General features: G+C 41.4%; 1 protein-coding gene across 6 annotated transcripts in view; it reads left to right on the top strand.

Annotated features, from left to right (window-relative positions):
- LOC124231397 (heat shock factor 2-binding protein) overlaps positions 1 to 17,154 on the top strand; it is a 107,186-nt gene that overhangs the window by 31,738 nt on the left and 58,294 nt on the right. For all 6 annotated transcript variants that reach the window (XM_046648182.1, XM_046648183.1, XM_046648184.1 and 3 more), the window contains one exon: positions 12,198 to 12,315. In XM_046648182.1, coding sequence (XP_046504138.1) covers positions 12,198 to 12,315 — 118 coding nt within the window. The remainder of the gene's footprint in view (positions 1 to 12,197; positions 12,316 to 17,154) is intronic.

The raw sequence follows: 17,154 nt of genomic DNA, 5'->3' as shown, positions 1-17,154 counted from the left end.
ACATTGTCCATTTTGTTGACATATAGTGTTTCATAGTATTCTCTTAGAATCCGTTGTCTTTCTCTGGTATCCATTGTTGTTTCTCCTCTTTCATTTCTAATTTTTTTTTTATCTCCCCAAATCCCCCTGGTACATAGTTGTATATCTTAGTTGCAGGTCCCTCTAGTTGTGGCATGTGGGACACTGCCTCAGCATGGCCTGATGAGCGGTACCATGTCCGTGCCCAGGATCTGAACCAGTGAAACCTTGTGCCACCTCAGCTGAGCATGTGAACTTAACCACTCGGCCATGGGGCCGGACCCTCTAATTTTATTTATCTGAGCTTTCTCTCTTCTTTTCTTTGTAAGTGTGGCTACGGGTTTGTTAATTTTGTTTATTTTCTCAGAGAACCAGCTCTTTGTTTCATTGATCCTTTCTACTGCCTTTTTTGTTTCAATAGCATTTATTTCTGCTCTGATTTTTATTATTTCTCTCCTTCTGTTGACTTTGGGCTTTGTTCTTCTTTTTCTAATTTAGTCAGGTATAGTTTGAGATTGCTTATTTGGGATTTTTCTTGTTTGTTAAAGTGAGCCTGTATTGCAATGAATTCCCCTCTTTTTTTTTTTAAGGATTGGCACTTGAGGTAACAACTGTTGCCAATCTTATTCTTTTTCTTTTCTTCTCCCCAAAGCCCCCAGTACATAGTTGTATATTTTAGTTGTGAGTGCCTCTGGTGGTGCTATATGGGACGCTGCTATGGTGTGGCCTGATGAGTGGTGCCACATCTGCACCTGGCATCCGAACCGGCGAAACCCTGGGCCACTGAAGCGGAGCACGTGAACTTAACCTCTTGGCCACAGGGCTGACCCTGAATTTCCCTCTTAATACGGCTTTTGCTGCATCCCATATGAGTTGGTATGGTATGTATTCATTTTAATTTGTCTCCAGATATTTTTTGATTTCTCCTTTCATTTCTTCAATTATCCATTGGTGGTTCACTAGCATGTTGTTTAGTCTCCACACCTTTGTCCCTTTCTCAGCTTTCTTCTTCTAACTAATTTCTAGCCTTCATAGCATTGTGATTGGAAAAGATGCTTGTTATTATTTCAGTATTCTTAAATTTATTGAGGCTTGCCTCGTTTCGCAACATATGATCTGTCCTTGAGAATGTTCCGTGTGTACTTGAGAGGAATATGTATTCTGCTGTTTTTGGATGGAGTGTTCGATATATACCTATTAAGTCCAACTGGTCAAGCTTTTCACTTAATCCTACTGTTTCCTCATTGACTTTCTGTCTGGATGATCTATCCATTGATGTGAGTGGAGTGTTGAGGTCCCCTACTATTATTGTGTTATTATTAATATCTTATTTTAGGTTTGTTAATACTTGCTTTATGTACTTTGGGGCTCCTGTGTTGGGTGTACAGATATGTATGTGTTATTTCTTCCTGATGGCATGTCCCTTTAATCCTGTGTACTGCCCCTCTTTGTCTCTCTTTACGTGTCTTGTCTTAAAGTCCACTTTGTCTAAGTATTGTGACACCTGCTTTGTTTTGTTTGCCATTAGCTTGGAGTTTGGTCTTCCATCCTTTCACTCTGAGGCTGTGTTTGTCTTTGGAGCTGAGATGTGTTTCCTGGAGGCAGCATATTGTTGGATCTTGTTCTTTAATCCATCTCGCCACTCTGTGTCTTTTTATTGGAGAATTCAATCCATTTACATTTAGGGTGATTATCAATTTGTGAGGGGCTTAATGCTGCCATTTTATCACTCTCTTCCTTGTTCTACTGCATTTCCTTTGTTTTTCGTTCTGTGTAGTTTGGTCTACCCATTGAGTTATGTAGTTTTTTATGTTGTGTTTGTTTTCTCCTTATTTATTATTTGTGTCTCTGTTCTCCTTTTTTGTTTAGTGGTTACCATGAGGTTTATATTCAGAATCTCATAGAGAAGATAGTCTGTTTTCTGATGGCCTCTTATTTCCTTAGTCTAAACTGATTCCTTTTCTCTTCCCCTCCTAAGTTGTTTTTCTCACATCTTATTCCATCTTGTGTTCTGAGTTTGTGGTTAAAATGACAAGATTATCTTTGTTTGTGGTGTTTTCCTTCCCTTTGTCTTTGATGCTGTACTTGAGTATTTGCTAACATGTTCTGATGTATAGCTACAATTTTCTGATTTTGTCTACTTATTTATCTCCTTACTCCGTGCTTTCTAACCCCTTTCTCCCTTTTTTTTTTCCAGGTATGGGGGCCTTCGTGAGGATTTATTGTAGGGGGGTCTTGTGGATACAAACTCCCTTAACTTTTGTTTATCTGAGAAAGTTTTTATTTCTCCATCATATCTGAAGGATATTTTTGCTGGATAGAGTATTTTTGGCTGAAAGTTTTTATCCTTCAAAGATTTTAGTATGTCATTCCAGTCTTGGTTTCTGCAGAGGAATCCCATGAAAGCCTGATAGGGGTTCCTTTGTAGGTTATTTTCTTCTTCCTTGCTGCCCTTAGTACTTTTTCTTTGTCATTTACTTTTGCCAGTTTCACTACTGTATGCTTTGCAGTAGGTCTTTTTACATCGACATATTTAGGAGATCTGGTAGCTTCTTCCATGTCGATTTCCATCTCTTTCCCTAGGTTTGGGAAGTTCTCCACTATTATTTCTGTGAACAGACTTTCTGCTCCATTCTCCTCTTTTCCTTCTGGAATACCTATAATTCTTAAGGTGCGTTTCCTAATTGAATTGGATATTTCTTGGAGACTTTCTTCATTTCTTTTTAGTCTTAGTTCTCTTTCCTCCTCTGTCTGGAGTATTTCAACATGTCTGTCTTCGATTATGCCGATATGCTCCTCTATGATGTCCGCTTGAGTGTTCAGGGAATCCATATTCTGTTTTATCTCTTCCACTGTGTCTTTTATCTCCAGTATTTCTGATTGATTTTTATTTATGGTTTCAATCTCTTTTGTGAAGTAGCTCCTGAACTTGTTGAATTGTTTCTCTACATTCTCTTTTAACTCATTGAGTTTTCTGATGATAGCTGTTTTGAATTCACTGTCATTTAGATTACATATTTCTGTGTCCTCAGGACTGATTTCTGTATACTTGTCATTTTCTCTCTGGTCTGGAGATTTAATATAATTTTTGATATTGCTAGAGGGGGTGGCTCTGTTTTTGTGCATTGTGATGGTATTTGGTTGCAGTTACCACCTATTGCCACTGTGTGGGGGTCTAGAGCAAATATTCTGAGTCCTCTGCATTCTGCTGGGATCCCAGGCACTGGAGCCAGTGCTGGGCAGGGTGGGTGGAGGTACGCTTTCTCTTGTGTGCTCTCAGGGTTTTCTTGCTCTGCTCTCACTATCTGCTCTCCTGGGGTGTTGGCTTGCTGAGGTCACCCCCCATGATAGCTTTCTCCCTGGTAGAGGGCTTCCCTCTATGCTGCGAGGGCCCTCAGGGATCTTTGACATTCCTGTGAACAAACATCCCCTCCCACCTTCCTTCCCTCTCGGTGGCTGCCCGGGGTCCCAGATCACAGTCTTTTGGGGAGGGACCAAAGTTTTCTCCTACCCCATTCCACCTCCTCCGAGGGGGACTCCAGCCTCTCTGCCCTCTGTCATGTGGCTGCATGGGTCTCTCAGACGTTTTTTTGTGTTGTGTTTGGATGTCCTCTGCTGGAGTGTGAATGTCTTTTTTGTTGTGTCGTGGAGGGGAGGGATTGCCAGGGAAGCTCACTCCGCCATGTTGCTGACGTCACTTCCTCACCATCCCCTTCTTTTGTAGTCAACCCCTCGGCCCACCGTCAGCCCCAGGCAACTGCTGATCTGGCAGTTTGTTAAAACTTTTAGCTGAGTTTTTCATGCTAGCTTGTGTGGCATCCAGTGTCTGCTCCAGGTGAGCAAGTGCTTGCTTCACATCTCGCCTTGGAACATCTGCCTTTTCTTATTTTTCCTATTAGTTGGTTGATCTTTGCATTCAATTCTGTGATGTGTTCAAGATAAGCTGTGATTATGTGAATTATCTCCCCCACTTTTTTTTTTTTTTGGTGAGGAAGATTGGTCCTGAGATAATGTCTGTGCCAGTCTTCCTCTATTTTGTATGTGGGACACTGCCACAGCATGACTTGATGAGCTGTGCATAGGTCTGCACCCGGGGTCCAGACCCATGAAGCCTGGGCTGCTGAAGTGGAGCGCATGAACTCTGTGCAACCCAACCAGCCCCTGGAGGTGCAGCTCTTTTCAGTTTACTGTATCTCAGGCAAAAACTAGAAGTCAAGGATTTGTTTAAACATTGAAATTGTTAAATTTCTTTTTTTTGTTTTTAAGATTTTTAAATTTTTCCTTTTTCTCCCCAAAGCACCTCCCCTCACCCCCGGTACCTAGTTGCATATTTTTAGTTGTGAGTCCTTCGAGTTGTGGCATGTGGGATGCCGCCTCAGCGTGGCTTGATGAGTGGTGCCACGTCTGCACCCAGGATCTGAACCGACGAAACCCTGGACCGCCAAAGCGTAATGCGTAAATTTAACCACTCGGCCACAGGGCCGCCCCTGAAATTGTTAAATTTCTTACTCATCCATAGTCACTGTTCTTAATAATAGATTAGTATAGTAAAAGGGTCTGGACTTTTTAGGCCCAGCTAGTCCACTCCCCAGGATGTAATTCTCTGGACTTTATTTTCCTTACCTGAGAAGGGGAATAGTAATACCTGCTCTAATTACCTTACACATTGTTGTGAATATTCTACTGGACTACGGTAGGTGACAGCACATTGTAACCCCAGGTGCTGTTCAACAGGCCAATGTGATCGTTTTCAGTGACTTCTATGACAGGAAAAATTTAGAACGTAGAGAGGAGGGCAGGTTGTCATCACCATCCTGTGTATCTAGAACGTGGAGAGGAGGGCAGGTTGTCATCATGGTCCTGCGTATCTAGAACGTGGAGAAGAGGGCGGAGTGTCATCACAGTCCTACAAACCTAGAACGTAGAGGGCAGATTATATCACAGTCCTGTGGAGATTAACTTGCTTAGCTTGCACGTGGAGAACTTACTTTTCTAACTACTTTTTCTGCTTTTTGATTATTTGGAAGTCATAATTGTACTCCTTGACTCTTAATTCTGAGTTTATTCATTCGAACAATGTTAGATAGTGATTATAGAATCAAGATTACTTTTTGATTATTGATAATTTATGGGCAGGACTGGAGCAGCTTATCTTTCATGGATGTAATAGTTGCACAAAGTTGATGGCAGAACACTCTTGTGTTGGTGACAATCACTTCTCTTGCCTGCCCCCCAATTATTCTGTTTCCTGTTCCCCTCTTCCACATACTCACACCAACACAGGGAAGCAGTGTGGTGTGTGGGAAAGAAGACAGGGTGGGAATTGAGGCCCAGTGTCCAGCTCTGCTTCCACCACCAACTGGCCCTGTCTTCTTGTGTCTGTGGCCCTCAGTTTCATCTTTTGAGAAAAGAGTCTTAGACCCCACATGATGATTAAGGTCTGCCCTGGCCCTCGACTGGTGTGGCTCTTCATGTGGAAGAATAGGTGCCAGTTCTGTACCTTGACCTATAGGTGGTCTCGTGTCACCTAGTCCGAGTCTGGAGTGAAGAGTCAGTGGCCAGGCATTTGGATGGTTTCCACTCTTTGGCTATTACGGATAATGTTGCTGTGAACATTTGTGTGCAAGTTTCTATGTGAACATGTGTTTTCGGTTCTCTTGGGCATATACCTAGGAGTGGAATTGCTGGGTCATGTGATGTTTAACTATTTGAGGAACTGCCAGACTGTTTTTCATAGCAGCTGTATCACTTTCCATTCTGGTGGCTGCTTTTTCCTGTGTCTTCAGAACAGTCCGTCTTTCTCTGTGTGTGTCTGTATCTTTGTCGTTGTTGGAGGTGGTTCGTTCTTTGAGCTCTAGGCGAGATCATCAGGGACTGTCTGGGTCTCCATCACTGTTGTTGGACCTCATCAAAGGCAAGGTTAGCTTGTAGAGAGCTGATTTTCAGTTTAGCATTTAGAAAGATTTATGATAATCTGGGATATTAGAGGTAATTGTTGAGAGATATTTTGAGGTCACTGAAGGCTGTTTTGGTTTCTGTGTTCCATGGGCACAGTTCTGACATGTTTGATTTAGTCTAGTCTTACAGAAGTCTTGCTAATTCAGAAAAATTTGGTATCTGTTATCTGCAATATCCAGTTGATCACAGAAGTTCTCTTAATTGTCTCTTAGTGGTTGGTCTTGGGTGACTTTGGATATGTTGTAATCTTCCTTAGATAATTCCCTTCCTTCAGTTGACTGAGTCTGGCCTAGATAATGAGCTGTTGTTTTGTGGAATTGAAATGTTTCTTTAGAAGTTCATGTCCCTTTTTAGCTAGCTCAGCAAGGAGAAAACATAGTCAGCTTCAGAGTTTTCCAGATCAATGGAACGTGAGGAGATTATGTACCTATTGGATCAGAAGGACCTCACAATGGCTCCTGTATCCTTGACATCTGGCATTAAGACCCAAGAGAAGTAGGATGGAATTTCACTGAATTCCATATGTAACTTTCTGGGTGAATTGTTGATTTTACTAGGTGAAGCAAGTAAATTGGCCAACTTTATAGAATGGGATACTAAAGAGACTAAGCATTAATCTGTTCTTGTAAAGAATTTGGTTTCAGGTGGGACAATGAGAGGATAGTATTTGGGGTAGTCAGTACAGCAACACAGAATCGTTTTGTTACTTGTTCACAGATCTTACACAAATCCATATTCTCTACCATTAGGCTTTTTTAAAACAGTCAACATTAGGTGATTGCAGGGACTGTACAAGGAATTACTAGTCCTTTTTCTATTTAACTGGTCACAGTTGGCCTACAGCCTTTTGTGGCTCAGCTCTAGAGAGTATTGAGGAAGTTTAGGTAAAGATGGAGAAGAATCATCTGGACTCTTTTGGCTTTGTTCCAGTTATTTGACTCTGTCTGTAGAATCTTTCCCCCATAGGGATTCTGGGACCATAGTTAATTCTTTGGTTATTTCTTGAGTCATACATAATATGGCCAAATTAGTGTTCAGATTGGCTGTCATTTGCATATCAGAGAATTTTCTGGGACTCCTAAAAATCGTCCTTCTGTGGTACCTTTTATTTGTCAGGTTCTTTTGCAAAATAAATCTCTATCCGTTAAACTTGCAGGGGTTGTGTCCAGAGAAGGAAAAAATATCTTTCTGATAATGATTCCGGAGTAACCGTTACAGGTTGGGAGAAATGAAAGATGCTGAGAATCTTCCTTTCCTGAGAGTGCAATAAAGTCTTAAGGGAAAAATTCTGACCAAATTGAAAAAACAGGAACTATGCCTGTAGATGAGCCGTAGGAAAGATGGAGACTTCCGCTTGGAGCTGGTTTCTTCATGGTGGATCAACAGGTGATAGCACTGGCTGGAAGTAAAACTGTGTCACCATATGCCTTGCCACTGATTTTTCTGTGACTGGGCTTCCTAACAGTGGGGTGTGCTCACTCCACAGTGGAAATTTACCTAATCTGGCAGAGACAGGTTTTGCAGGCAAAGGCATGAGCAGGTTGTAAGCGATATTGGACATCTCCCAGGAGTCTCTTTGACGCTGTAGACTAACAGCAGCGAACAGAGAAGGACGGTAGGCTCATCTCTCTCAGCTAGCCCTCAGATTATAGGGCTGATCTCTCTAATCTGACTTCTCGCCACAGAAACCGGAGCACCCAAAGGAGGAGAGAAACTGACTTCTAGGAGCCACCGCCCAGCAGGACTGGGCATCCCCTCCAACCCTGCGGGGGATTTCCAGAAAGAGTGTACAGAGGCAGAGTTCCAAGACTGAGATCACTCACGGCCCTTGGCCCTCCCCCCTCCCTGTGACAGCTGAATAATTGACTTGATAAGAAACTACCACAGCAAATACAAAGAAACAAAAACCAAACGATGAAACAGGGTCACAATATTAATATCAGAGGAAACCTGCTTATGTTTTTTTCAAAAATTATGGTGCAGCGCTTGTGCTGCAGATAAGAGGTTTATAGAAAACAAGTTCAGGATGAGCAGTAGAGACTAAGGGCTCCATTGAACGTGAAAACTGTATCCCTGTTGTTGTTATTATTAATTACTCTTTAACAGCTTTATTGAGATATAGTAATATACCATTACAATTTGCCAATTTAAAGTATATAATTCCGTGGTTTTAGTATATTCATGTAGCTGTGCGTCCATCTCCACAATCAATTTTAAAACATTCTCATCACCCCAAATGGATTTCTTTTGAATCTTGCCATTCCCCCCAACTCTAGGCAATCTCTGATAATACTTTCTATCTCTCTAGATTTGCCTATTTTGGACAATTCATATAGTACCATATATGGTCTGTTGTGACTGGCTTCTTTCACTTAGCATGGTGTTTTCAAGATTTTTCCATATAAGAACATGTGTCAGTACTTCATTCCTTTTATGGCTGACACTGTTTCATTGAATGGCTATACCATACCTCTCCATTCATCAATCTATGGATGAACATTTTGGTTGTTTCTGCTTGTTGGTTATTGTGACTAATGACGCTACAAACATTTGTGTACAAGTTTTTGTGTAGACATAAGCTTTCATTTCTCTTGAATATATAGCTAGGAGTGGAATTGCTGGGTCATATGGTATGGCTTTAACCATTTGAGGAACTGTCAAGACTATTTTCCACAGTGACTGCACCATTTTACATTCCCACCAGCAGGGCATGAGGGTTGCAGTTTCTCCACATACTCGCCAACACTTGATTATGTTTTTGATAATAGCCTTCCTGGTAGGTGTGAAGTGGTGTCTCATTGTCATTTTGATTTGCATAACCCTGATGGCTAATGATGTTGAGCATCTTTTCATGTGCTTTTTGAGCATTTGTATATCTTCTTTGGAGAAGTTTCTATTCAAGTCCTTTGCCATTTTTAAATTGAGTTATTTGTCTTTTTATTGTTGAGTTGTAAGAGTTCTTTGTATATTCTAGATACCAGTCGCTTATCAGATATATGATTTGTAAAAAATTTTCTCTTATTTTGTGAGTTGTCTTTTCACTTTCTTGATAGTGTCCTTTGAAGCGCAAAAGTTTTACATTTTGATGATAACCAGTATATTTTTTCCTTTAATTGCTTGTGTTTTTGATGTCATAGCTAAGAAACTGTTGTCTAATCCAAGGTCATGAAGATTTACTCCTATGTTTTCTTCTAAGAGTTTTATGATTGTACCTCTTAACATTTGGGTCTTTGATCCATTTTGAGTTAATTTTTATATATGGTGTGAGGTAAGGGTCCAACTTTCTTTCTTTGTATGTGACTATCCGATTGTCCCAGCACCTTTTGCTGGAAAGATTATTCTTTTATCCTTTCTCCATTCAGTTGTCTTGATACCCTTCTTGAAAATCAGTTGATCATAAATGTGAGGGTTTATTTGTGGACTCTAAATTCTGCCATTGATCTATGTCCATCACTATGCTGGTACCCCATCGTTATTTCTAAAACTGGAAAAAGACAAAATTATTACAACCTAAATCAAAAATGTCAGACATAATACAGCTCAACTCTTTATATTTTTATCAGCATACTTAATTGACACCAGATTTATTTCTTAAATTATATAATTTCTATGATAAATTCTAGAAATACCTATATAAATAATTTTAAAGAAAAATGAACCTGGAAAAAATAAGTACATTTTAACAAAAAATTAAACCAGCAATGCTTTATAGTCCTAGAGTTGACTCACATCCCAGACAGACTGACAAATCCTGGAGCTGTCTGTGTAGGAATTTATTCACATTTATCTTACTTTGTAGTTTGCTCTTTAGATAGTGATGTTCAATGAAATGCAAGATTGGCATTTGCTACTGTAATGCTGGATACATGATATGGGACTTCATTTACTAGTAAATTTGTTGTGTTTTGTTTGGTGTTGTTGCCTGCTATGATACAATGTAGTTTTTGCTCTAATGTTTTCTTCGCTGATGTTCCTGTTATCTGTTGCTGTGTAACACACCACCCCAAAATGTCAAATCTTTAAACAACAACATCCATTTATTTTGCTGATGAATCTGCAGTTTGCTCAGGGCTTCACAGGGGTGATTTGCTGCTGTTCTGCAACATCTGGGGCCTCACTGGGGGTGATTCAGATTGCTGGGGATGAAACTGCTGGGGGCTAGTGGGGTGCCTCTCTCTTTCTCTCCTCATGTAGTCCCAGGGCTTCTCCACCGTGTGCTCTTTCTGTGGTCTCTGCATCATGGCAGCCTCTTGCCTAGCAACTCAGGGCTCCTAGGGCAAGTGGCGAGAGACCAGCGTGGAAGCCGTCAGGCCCCTTCCTGCCTTGCCTTGACAGTCACGCTGTGTCAGTTCCGCTGCACTCTGCTAGTTACATGTGAGTCATAGGCCAGGGCCAGCCCAAGGGTCTGCATGCTGGAGGCTTGGTTCATTGGGAAGTCATCTCTGGAAACTAGCTACCAAAGAACCTAGCTAGAATGTATGTTTTCCTGCAGGGTCCAGGATGTGGTCTACTCTAGTTACATGAAGGAGGTTTTCCCCTGAAAAACTACCTTAAAATGACTTTCTATCAGTTTGTGATGCCAAATGCTTGAAGCTTCATCTTTCCACTAGACATTTCTTTAGTAAAACCAGAGTGTGTCATATGCTAGAAAATATAGTCATCAGGTTTAAATTGATTGAACAAAGAAAGTAAGTTTGTGTCAGTGAAGGTCCAGTCCTCAGTAAAGTTATAACTATCATGAAATTATGTACCAGGTAACACAGCACCAATTTATGGGGCAAAAATCGCTGGAAAGACAAGCAAAAATGGGGGAAAAAATCTGTTAGGTTTAGGAGACTTTAATGTACCTCTCTTGATCCTTCTCAGCACAGAGAAACAAAAATAAATAGGAATGTCCAGGATCTGATTCCATAAAGTTGATCTGGTAGCATAGATGAAATTTTATGTTCTGCCGTTAGATTACAGTTAATCAAAGGCAGAACAAGTTAGTGATAAAAGTCATCCTCCATTCTCGATAATTATTAGCAAACTAAAAATAGAAGAAAACTTCCTTAAACTCATAAAAGATCCTACCAGAATCATCCATTAGGCGTCACACTTAATTGTGAATTACTAGAAGCATTTCCGTTAAGTCAGAGGGAGAAGGACGCTGCTGCTCTACTTTTCCACCTTGGCCTGCTCTTTTTTTTTTTCTTTTTGAGGAAGATTAGCCCTGAGATAACATCTGCCAATCCTTTTTTTTTTCTTTTTCCTGAGGAAGAGTGACACTGAGCTAACATCCGAGCCCATCTTCCTCTACTTTATATTGGGATGCCTGCCACAGCATGGCTTGACAAGCAGTGCGTAGGTCCGCCCCTGGGATCCAAACCCGTGAACCCCAGGCCGCTGAAGCAGAAGGTGCAAACTTAACTGCTGCGCCACCAGGCTGTCGGTCAGCTCATTCAAGTTAGGAATTTTAATCACTTTGAATCATGCTTTATTGTTAGACCTAGCTAAAGAGAAATCTTACCAACAAGTACATGGATATACTTGGATCACTGATGTATCCTCACAGGTGTCTGGGAGTGTTGACAGGGCCCGTGTTAGCTGCAGGGTGTCCACTGGGAGCTGGTGGGATCGAGTAATCCCACCTGGCCTTCATGCTGGTCTTGCGATGCCTCAGGCATGGTGATACCTGCCAACCCATAGTAGGATGTAAAATTCAGAAAAAAAGTGTTTTTCAGAATCAGTTTTCATACTGTCTTTTGACCTCATGATTTCAGTTTGGTATCGTAGTTCAAAGTCATTAGGATTTCACTCCCAGGATTGAAAGTGGATTTTAGCATCTTTTGTCCCAGATAAAGTAATCAGCCCCCATCTTCTGTTTGGACCCTGCCCGCTCACAGCTGTTTAATCCAGTATTCCAGACTCTGGTGTCCCCTCGCTGTCCTGCAGTCGGGCTGCTGACGTATTTAGATCCTAGTGCTCTGTTCCTCTACCGAGGCATTCGCTAATCACAGAGGACCTTACTCACAGGCTTAGTAACTGTTGTGGTTGTCAGTTACTCTCTCTGGGCTGTCAGCCCTGTGGATAATACTGCTTTTTAGTGCCTTGTTTGTTATTCTGTGTTTTCATTTCATCTGTTAGGAGAAAAACAGCAATAAATACTCCATCTTGGGCAAACTTTTCTAGATTCTGAAGTAACAGTGATTTTGATGCTTTGTTTTCTCTTTCTGTTGCAGATGTTGCTGCCATAGCATGCGGTCGTGAATTCTTGGTTAACTCCAGTCGAGTGCTCTTGGACACCATGCTGCAGCTTCTGGGAGACCTGAAGCCAGGACAGTGTACCAAACTCAAAGTGTACGGAGGATACTATTCGAAAGTTCATGTTTATTTACATACCAGTTAGAATTTGCTGATTGGGCCTCTTTTTCAAATAAACACAGTTAATTTGGCAATAGTTCTAAAAACTAGAAGAAACAAATTGCCTGGAGAATTAAGGGACACACTCTCTATTCAATACTATTTTAGAAAAATAGCATAAACAAAAGGAATGTTCTCACCTTAGAGCGATCAGTGAGTCCCAAATGCTGGTGTGACACTTCAGGGTTGTATTAATTACCTCAAAATGAACTTAAATAGGTATTTGTTACAGCAGAACCCGACTTCAAGGTGCCAAAATCTGTGTTCCTTTTCTCTTGTTGTGTAACAAGTTACTGCAGACTTAGTGGCTAAAACAACACATACTTGACAGTGTGTCGTTTAGGTCAGAAGTCTGAGTGGGCTTAACTGAGTTCTCTGACTAGTGTCTCAGAGGGCCAAGTCATGGCATTGTTGAGGCTGCGCTGTTTTCTGGCGGCCCTGGCGAGAATCTCCTTCCAGGTGTGTTCGTTGCTGGCAGAGCCCACTGCCTTGCATTTGTAGGACTGAGCTGCCTGTTTCTTTGATGGCTGTCAGGTGCGGGCCACTCACTCCTTCCAGGGCCGACTGAGTTCCTTATCCCATGACCCCACACCATCTTCACGCCACAGCAGCTTGCTGGACCCTGCTTACACTTGGAACCTCTCGGACTTACTCCTCTGCTATCAGCCAGAGAAACTCTGCTTTTGTTGGGCTCATGTGTTTAGATTAGGCGTAAATGGATAAACTCCCTTTTGATTAACTGAGTAGACTGATCAGTAACCTTAATTATATCTGCAGAGTCTCTCTCCCATGTAACTGAACATGACCAGCATGTCGTATTATAGGTGCAGCCCCAGGGATGAGGGTGGGAAATCTTGGGCTGTTCTAGGACTCTGCCTGTCACACCATTCATTTCGAGTATTTGCTTTTACTTCCTGGAGTGTTTTTTATAGAAGTTTCTTTAAAGTCTTTGTCATACACTTCCAGCATCTGTGTCATCTTGGCCTTGGTGTCTCTTGGTTGTCTTTTCCCATGTGAGTTGGGATTTTTCCTGCTTCTTTGTATGCTGAGTAATTTTGGATTGTACTGTAGACATTTGAATGTTGTTTTGAGACCTTGGGTCTTGTTTAAATCCTGCAGGAAATGCTGATGTTTTTGTATTAGCAGGCAGTCAACCTGGTTGGGTTCTAGTCGCAAGTTCTGATCAGCCCCCTCTGTGTTGTGGTTTCAATGTGAGTTCTATTTTCAGAAAGCCTTTGCAGTGCTATTGGGTCTGCCCCTCACGTGTGCCACCTGTGGCCAGCCTGAGACCTTCATGGTAGTTGAGAGGTTAGTTCTCAGAGTCTCGGATATGCTGTTTATGATCAGATCCACATGTGCATAGCCTGGAGTGAGGGTCGGGGTTTATAACAACCTTGTGGGTCACTTTCTTGAGCTCTGAACGCTCCACAGTGTCCTTGGTACTTCTTAGTTCCCCAGGGCTCCCTTTTTCAGTCCTTCCCCTGGAATGCTAGGGTTTTATGTGCCCTGCTGTGCCCTATGTTTTTGCCACTTTGCCCACATCCAGGGCCAGACAGCAGGAGTTTACAGAACCACAGTTCCTTCCAGTGGTGAGGAGGATTTCTTTTGCACAGAGTGAGTTACCTGGGGCTCCCACTGCTAGCATAGTCACTGCCAGGAGGTTCCTCCCCTACTGCCTGAGCCTGCAGTAGAAGTCTTCTCCTGGTGCTCGCTCGCTGTGGGTCACTGCCACTTCCGGGCTGCGGGCTGCGTGGTAAACTCACTGCCGGTTTGGTGGTTCTTACACTCCTGGTTTTCTTCCCAGTCTGCCTGTTCCTGTTTACTTCTCTGGGGCCTCCCACAGCTGCTCCTTGTATTCTGTTCAGCATTTATAGCTGCATTCTGTGGAAGCAAGAGGGTGGGGTGTTTAGTCCATCTTATCTGGACTAGACTCTCCAGTCCATTTTAGTATTTTGTGCTAGCAAATATATGTACATGAGAAATGCATATAATATAAGATATAACTTATATAGTTTTGTGTATATTTTTACAACTTGTCCATGGATCTAGTTAACTCCTTTTAAGTATCTTATATCAAAGAAGATGTAACATTTGGATTATCTTTTCACTGACTAGTGGACATACAGGTTCTTTTCAGGTTTTATTCCTCAGATATAGTGCTGCAAACCTCTCCTTGCTAAGCTGCGTGCCAGTTCCTCTGTGAGTTTTCTCAGAAGTGGAGTATTGGATAAGTAGGACATGCATATTTTCAGCATTATAGGATAGTGCCAAATTGTCACCAAAGTGTACTCCTCCACGTATACTACGTCAGTGCTCTGCATCGTCAGTGTCATCAGAGATACGTCAGCATGCTCACCACTGGATGCTCCCATGCCCTCATCACCACTTCATTGTTTATTGTATTCTTATAAAGAATACTTATGTTTTCTGTCTATATCTGTCTGTCTGCCTGTCTGTTTTTAGATTTAGATTACCAGTGAAGTTGAGACTCTTTTCACATGTTTGTAATACTTGTTTTTTTCTGTGAATTACCTGTTCGTGACTGTTGCTCATTTCTATTGGGTTATATTTTTCTTAATGGTTTGCTGTCATTTTTTATGTGTTCTGGATACTAAACCATTGTCTCTTTTGCTTCTGTGGTCTGTACAAGGTCATTGTTCCTGGGGTCAGCTAACCTCCTACTCCAGTTTGGAAGGCGAGGCTGTGTGTGAGGGCTGAGTCACTTTTAGCCTCTCTGGTTCCAGTAGGTGGAGCTCTGTGCCTTTGCATCCTCATGAGCTCTTGTCCATTGCAGTGGGAGATAGGGAGAATTGCCTTCAGAGACATTTGCTAGCTTACTTGGCAGTCTTCATCTGACCACTGAGCAGAGCTCATGTACAGACTGCTGGCCTCTGACTCCTCTTGGGATCTCAGCACGCAGCAGCCTGAAGTGGGTCTTCTCCATCATGTGATCTTTGGCTGCCTTCTAATGTGCATGACATCGGTCCACTTTCTTCTTCACTGCTCACTCCCAACCTTGAGTCCTCTGGAACCAGGACCTTTCTTGTATTCTAAGTAAGCTTCCTTTTCTTTTTGGCCTCTCCATGCCTTGACTGTAACTTGCTTCTTTCCTGGGGATTTTGCTTTTCTTGCCACCTCCACGATCAAAGGCTACTCATTTTAAGCAGCTTGGGTGCCTCAGACCAGAGATGGGGAATTTTTTTAAAGACAATTTTTTTAGAGCAGTTTTAGTTTAACAGCAAAATTGAGAGGAAGATACAGAGATTTCTCATATACTCCCTGCTCCCACACACACATAGCCTTCCCTGTTATCAACATCACTCACCAGAATGGTACATTTTTTTACCAAGGATGAGCCTACGTTGACACATCACAATCACCCAAAGTCCGTAGTTTATATTAGAGTTCACTCTTGGTGTCGTATATTCTGTGGGTTTGGATAAATGTCTTATGACATATATTCATAATTATAATATCACATAGTGTATTTTCACTGCCCTAAAAATCCTTTGTGTTGTACTTATTCATCTCTTCCCCATCCCTACCCCTGGCAAACACTGATATGTTTATTGTCTCCATAGTTTTGCCTTTTCCAATATGTCATACAGTTGGAAGCCTTCTCAGATTGGCTTCTTTCACTTAGTAATATGCATTTAAGGTTCTTCCCTGTCTTTTCCTGGCTTGATAGATCATCTCTTTTTAGCATCGAGTAATATTCCATTGTCTATATACCACAGTTTATTTCTCCATTTACTGACATCTTAATGCTTCCAGGTTAGGGCAATTATGAATAAAGTTGCTCTAAACATTGTGTGTAAGTTTTTGTGTGGACGTAAGTTTCAGCTCCTTTGGGTAAGTTAACCAAGGAGCACATTTACTGGATCACACGGAAAGAGTATGTTTAGTTTTGTAAGATACTATCAAACTGTCTTCCAGAGTGGCGGCACCATTTTACGTTCCCACCGGCGATGATGAGAGTTCCTGTTGCTCCACAGCCTTGTCAGCCTTTGGTGTTGTCAGTGTTCAGAATTTGGGTCATTCTAAAAGGTGTATAGTGGTATGTCATTGTTTTAGTTTGCATTTCTCTGATGACATATGATGTGGAGCATCTTTTCATTTGCTTATTTCCCATCTGTATATCTTCTCTGGTGAGGTGCCTGTTAAGGTCTTTTGGGTCACTTTTTTACTTGTTTTTGTTGTTGTTGTTGTTATTGTTGAGTTTTAGAGTTCTTTGTGTATTTTGGATAATAGTCCTTTATTAGATATTTCATTTGCAAGTATTTTCTCTTAGTCTGTGACTTGTCTTCTCATTGTCTTGATATTGTCCTTCACAGAGCAGAATTTTTAATTTTAATGAAGTCTAGCTTATCGATTATTTTTTTTCATGGATCATGTCTTTGGTGTTGTATCTAAAAAGTCATCACCATATCCAAGGTCACTTAGGTGTTCTCCTGTGTTATCTGCTAGGAATTTTACAGTTTTGCATTATACATTATGTCTGTGATCCATTTTGAGTTAATTTTTGTGAAGGATGTAAAGCCTGTGACTAGATTAATTTTTTGCATATGAATGTCCAGTTGTTCCTGTACCATTTGTTGAAGAGATCATCTTTGCTTCATTGTATTGTCTTTGTTCCTTTGTCAAAAGTCAGTTAATTGTGTTTATGTGGGTCTATTTCTGGGCTCTCTGTTTGATTCCACTGATGTATTTGTCAATTCTTTTCCAAGTACCACACTGTCTTGACTACTGTAGCTTCATAGTAAGTCTTGAAGTCAG

This window comes from Equus quagga, chromosome 21 (assembly GCF_021613505.1).
Source record: "Equus quagga isolate Etosha38 chromosome 21, UCLA_HA_Equagga_1.0, whole genome shotgun sequence".
In the NCBI taxonomy this organism is placed as follows: domain Eukaryota; kingdom Metazoa; phylum Chordata; class Mammalia; order Perissodactyla; family Equidae; genus Equus; species Equus quagga.
The sequence above is the reverse complement of the archived record's forward strand: the minus strand, read 5'-3'. Positions and strand labels throughout refer to the sequence as shown.